The sequence below is a fragment of the Austrofundulus limnaeus genome, unplaced genomic scaffold (assembly GCF_001266775.1).
Source record: "Austrofundulus limnaeus strain Quisiro unplaced genomic scaffold, Austrofundulus_limnaeus-1.0 Scaffold1789, whole genome shotgun sequence".
Taxonomy (NCBI): domain Eukaryota; kingdom Metazoa; phylum Chordata; class Actinopteri; order Cyprinodontiformes; family Rivulidae; genus Austrofundulus; species Austrofundulus limnaeus.
The window spans coordinates 46,898-52,551 of NW_013954191.1; the positions used below are offsets into that span (position 1 = coordinate 46,898).

Genomic DNA, 5,654 nt, shown 5'->3' on the forward strand with positions numbered 1-5,654 from the left:
CGCGTTCGGTGTGAACGCACCATTAGAGAGAGGCTTTTAGACCAGAACACAGCCACTGTGACGAAACCGTGGAGAAGCACGTCACCGTGGAGAGCCGTTAACCAATATGCAAATTAGCCTGCAGTACCACTGCTCTACCTATATGAGCAGCAAAAACACGTTTTTAKACCAAATGTTACAGATTTGAACAAATACACACAAAAACATCAAAATTAGCGCAGAAACAGTACTATATAACATTTTAGACACATTCTAGACAGTTTATCAGCTAAAAAATTTAATTTTGGRGTAAGTTACTCTTTAAGCTACAGGTGACAGACGGACTTTATTTTTGCGAAGCGGCACAGGCTGTTTGTTTTCCTTTACTGAATGAGAGGAGGAACTAGTGATGTGCAGATCGATACCGAAATATCGACACTACTGATACCAGAACTTCATGCTCTAGAATCGATACTAAAATCAAAATATCGATACTTTGATATTTTAGTTATTTCACATAATGTATATCATTAAAATAATGGAAAATAACTAAGCTATTCCACATTTTTCTTGATCATATGTGGTTGGAGAGAACTACATTTTCTTCCGCTTGAGTAATGCAGAAGCCATTAGTCAGTCACTCAGTCTGTAGATGTATGGCAGGTCATTTTAACATAAAATCTGCTTTGTTTGATTGTTGTTACATTCTAGATGAGGGGTTCCCAAACTTTTTCATGCTATGGCCCGCCAAAACAGCATTAGCTCTGGCCAAGGACCTTCTTGCAAACCCACAAACCATGCTACAAAATAACGATGTAACAATTTTTTAAATGTTTTTCTCACTTTTATTCACTAGTCAAAAAGTGTTATATTTCTTTAGAATAAGAATTTTAAATTGTGCTAAACAAATATAAGGTCTGGGCTAGAAAGACTTAATTAAATAAATTACTCTGTTATGTATTATTTATAAAGCGGTTATTTGAAAAATGCTACTTTTTAAGAATTACCAGACATATTATGTGTGTTGTCACAAAGTATCAGTATCGGATCAGTATCGTCGATACCAGACACATTTTATTTGGTATCAGTATCGGAAAGAAAATTGTCAGTATCGAACATCACTAGGAGGAACAGTTCTGCGCTGCTGTCCCTCCCTCCACTCTGCATTCTAAATGATTGACAGACCACCGACTAACATTTTCGTCCAGTCTCGTCAACGAAAACTCAAACACATTTCGTCACGTCTTAGTCATCGAAGAGTTTATTTCGTTACCGTCTCGTTATCGACATGAAAAAAGGGGGCGTCAATGAAAATACTTTGTCATCGTTAATGAAAACAACACTGTTGTGAATAAAACAAAAGTTCACGAGATTTGCAAATTATTACATTCTGTTATTAAAGAGGTACACAATTTACCAGTTTTTTTTTAGATTTGAGGTTTTAACAAGAAGATGTTGAATGGCCATAACTGTTCTTCATATCATCTTCATAACATTTAGCATTTTTTTTGTCTCTGAGCTGAAAATGTCCCCAGATTTACTGTCAGAAATCTGGTCACCCTACTTTAAAATCAGCATCAAACTAAATCTGCCATATTGCGTACTAGCTACAAACTATAAACTCATCAGTGAGTAAAACTTTATTAGTTTTATTTTTAAAATCATTTCTGTATTTATTACAGATTTAGTCAGTCATACACTTAGTTCTTATCAGTGTTTAAAAGAGGACGTGTTAAAACTCTGTTTAGTCAAAGTGAAACATGAAATGTCGAAGTTCATTACAAGTGGCCCTTCAGGGCCACCATAACACTCATGTGGTCCTCAGTGAAAATGAGTTTGACCCCCCTGCTTTAAGGTTAGTATGTTAAAAACCAGACCCTACAAAGGGTCTGGACTCTGTTGAAGTTTTAAACAACTGGAACTGATCTTACCCAATCGCTAACCGTGACATATGCAGTGCTCCAGCTGGACCGTGAAGCTAAGCTAAGAAGCTAACTGAAAATTGTGTGTGCTGTAAACCAGTGTTTCCCAAAGTTGGGGTCGGGACCCAAAGTGGGGTCCCGAAACATCAAGGTAGGGTCCTGAAATATTTTCTGAATTAATTACATTTTTGCCTTAGTTGTTACAAAGGAGTGAGGTTAGTGTATTTAAAATGGATAAATGTAGTATAAAAATATTGTTACTATGCCCATGTTTTGTTGACTTGGTACAAATGTTTATCATCCAAAAATAGTTGGGGGCTCAGGTCTCTGCCACTGTTATTTTGTGGGTCAAAAACTGAAAAGTTTGGGAACCACTGCACTTTGGTTCCCAAAGTTGGGCTTGGGACCCAATTATGGGTCATGAAGCACCTTGGATAATCTCCAGAAATCAATTTAAAGGGTAATAAAATAATTGCTGATGTAATATTTTTCCTATAATTATTACAAAAACACAAAATAAGTAAAAATAAGTATTTGTATGTGTGTACAAGCCATTTAGATTGTCAAAAAGCCTGTGTTTTAGGGTTATTAACAGAGTCCGTGCTCAGACCAGTAATATTTGGGGTCACAAGTTTTTGCCATGGATATTTTGGGTCAGAAGACAAAAAGTTTGGGAACCACTGCTGTAAACAACCATCCTCTACTGGGAAGAGAGAAGTACTGGGCTGAATGAGACAGCTGTAAATGATGCTGCAGGCTTTGTGAGACTAATTTAATTTAATTTGGAAGCCTCACATGGACTGAATGACTTTATTCACTTCCTCTGCTGCCATTCTTAAACTACAGGCTGACTAAAACAAACAAACAAACAAACAAAAAAAAACAAAAAAAAAAAAACAAAGGTTCACAACTCCTCCTCCCTCTGCTTGCTGATTGGCCAGGTTTAAATACTGCCTGAGAAATACTTTTCTATATGAGAAAACCCAGACTTGAGCAGAGAAGGGAGGTTAGAATCAAACTGAACTGTGATAGAAGGAGGCCAGGCTACTTTAAGATACAAAGTCAAACATTTTCTCCTTTGGATTTGGGGGAAAAGACTTCTGCAGCTTTGTAAACATGGCTTCATTCTGCCTTCTTACCTGTAGGAAACCACTGGGGTCATTCTCCTTAATGACCTCCAGACAGTACTCCATGAGTCCGGTGGTCTGGCGCAGCTTCACGGTGCAGTGGGAGATCTGATCCCGAACCACCTGCAGAGATGAAAAATATTTATTAAGCCTTTTCTTCCTCTCCATTCAGAGCTAATTAATGTGAATACAAATGATGGTAAAATAAAGTGTTTGGACTAAATGCTGAGGAAGAGAAACGTGAGGGGATGTAAAGAGCACTGATTCAATAAAACCAGAGTAAATCTGCAGAAAGAGATGGATGCTGCTAAACAGACTTAAAGCTGTTCATGATAAGAACCGAGAGGAACACGGTAATAATAGAATCATAATTATTGGCAGGTTTGCTTCAGTGATTTCAAATAAAAATAATAAGCAATGGTGAGCACAAGTCCACTAAAGTGCAAATCCGCTAATTGCGGACATAAAAATTTTGTTTGCACTTTAGCAGCCTTACTAATTTTTATAATTCATAAGCATATTTGCAATTTCTAAAATTAAAATACAGTACCACTAACAACTAATTATCTACCAGTCATCATTTTCTTGAACAGCAGAAGGTATGACTGTCAATGACTCACAACACATGAACTCTACAACAGCACCCCTCCCAGATAAACACACTTATTGTGAAGGTATACATCCTGCTGACTGTTGCTTTGGGTCACGGTTCTCATTTCCCACAATGCTTCGTGTCTGCTTACATAGCAGGAAGGCAATAGCAAAAACAGTAAACGTTTGTAATCCATACTAAAATTTTGTATGTATTGATTTATTTTACTTTACAATCGGAGCTCATTTAAAAAAAAGTTTAAACGTTGGAGCTCAAGGCTTGACGTAATTGGTCGAAGCAATCGGCCAACAAGTTTAGCTGAACGGAGAAATGATTTAAAGATGTTATGCTGATGAAGACTGACATCTAGTGGTCATTTGGAGCAACTACATGGAAAACTTTAAAATCCATGCTCTTATTTTGAAGTGAAGATAATTTACTGTACTCTGTGCTATCATTTCTCGTCACAAATCAAATCCGTCATGTACCCAGAATGCATCGCTTCAGTTTTCCAATAAACAGTTTTAAAATTACTTTATTGATGCTTCTTTAATGAAAAATCTACAACAAACAAAAGAAACAGACAAAGAAGCAGCCGAACTAACAATCCTCAACAACTTTTAAATTTTTACACCAGGAGCTAAAGGTCTGTTTCAGGAAATCACATCCCCAGCAATCAGTGGTTGTAGGATTAAGTTGTAAAAAGGTTCATACTCCACTAGCTGGCAGTGTTGTACATATATTGTACATGAATCATTGTCAGCTAGTAAGTGTCAAACTGAACTTGTACTTTAAAATAAGCCTTCAATAGTTTTCTATGGCATAAGTGCTTTTCAAGTTGCGGACCTAAATATTTTCATAAGCGCTTTAGAAATTGCGGAGCTAATTTTTGGATTAGCGCTGCCCACCACTCATAATAAGATATATGAAAGCCAGGCTGAGGAAAGCTGAAGGGACAACAGCAGCTGATCCTGTTACTGACGTTAACGGAAGGACATTGACATTTTCTTTTCACACTCGGCTGTGAGAACAGTCATCAGTGCTTACATCAGGGACCAGGAGGAGAKGTAACACTGAAACTGTTTCTGACTGAAGATATTTCCCTCTTAACAACAACCAGAATCAAGATGTTTGAAGGTTTGACCATCGTCTGCAAATCATGAATCATTTTCAATTCAGAAAAAGGACTTAGAAAGCAACACTTGCCTATAAGGCATCGTATGTGACTGATTTAAAAGACAGTGGCAGGCTGGGAGATCCCCTTCTTCTTACTGATGTCCACAGTCTCTTTGTAACACAAATGGAAATGCTGGACTCAGGGTTGCTAGGAAACAGAAACTTCACCGCTGCCGTCTGAGGAAAGACCTCGGTGCAGACCGACAACAGAACAGAGCAGATTTACTGACAGCTGCAGAAACAATAAATACAGACTGTATCTGGCTGCTGGTCATCATTAATGTCAGGGTCAAAAACACGTACTGTTTGCTGAAAACCTGCTGGAGGAACACGTTTATCAAATTAAATCAAAAGACAAAATTAAGAAAAGACATCAGCTGAAAGCTAAATTCACAAGTGATGGTGCAGAAGTTACAACAGGGAAGCTTGTGATCAGGGGGTTGCAAGTTTGATTCCCCAGACCTGCAGAACACCGGAYGGAGAAGCTAAGGAACCCACATCTGCCCCACATGATAAGGAGCCACTTCAGAGGGGGTAAAGCAGTGTTCTATAAAGTACTACAAAGTGATACTTGAGTAAAAGTACAAGTATCTTATCAAAAAATTACTTTGGTAAATGTTAGTCTCCTTTAGGAATATTACTTGAGTAAAAGTCTTAAAGTATCTGATATTTTTTGTACTTAAGTATTAAAAGAAGAAGAATTGCCTTAAAATGAGCAGTTAGATTTTCTGTAAGGACATTTATTAGGAGGTGACCTCCCCAAAAACTGCAGAAATGACTATATTGTATCAAAAATAATTACCGTATTTATTCATGTATAATAAGATCTCATGTATAATAAGATCTCATGTATAATAA

The 5,654-nt window shown here is 37.2% G+C and overlaps 1 protein-coding gene across 1 annotated transcript in view; it reads right to left on the reverse strand.

Moving 5' to 3' along the window:
* The window catches only part of LOC106536365 (E3 ubiquitin-protein ligase TRIM9), a gene marked incomplete at its 5' end in the record, with an annotated part of 30,356 nt that extends 27,205 nt beyond the window's left edge, over window positions 1–3,151 (reverse strand). The window contains 1 exon segment of the mRNA XM_014033623.1: window positions 3,041–3,151. Coding sequence (XP_013889077.1) covers window positions 3,041–3,151 — 111 coding nt within the window.
* Window positions 3,152–5,654: the final 2,503 nt, after the last annotated feature.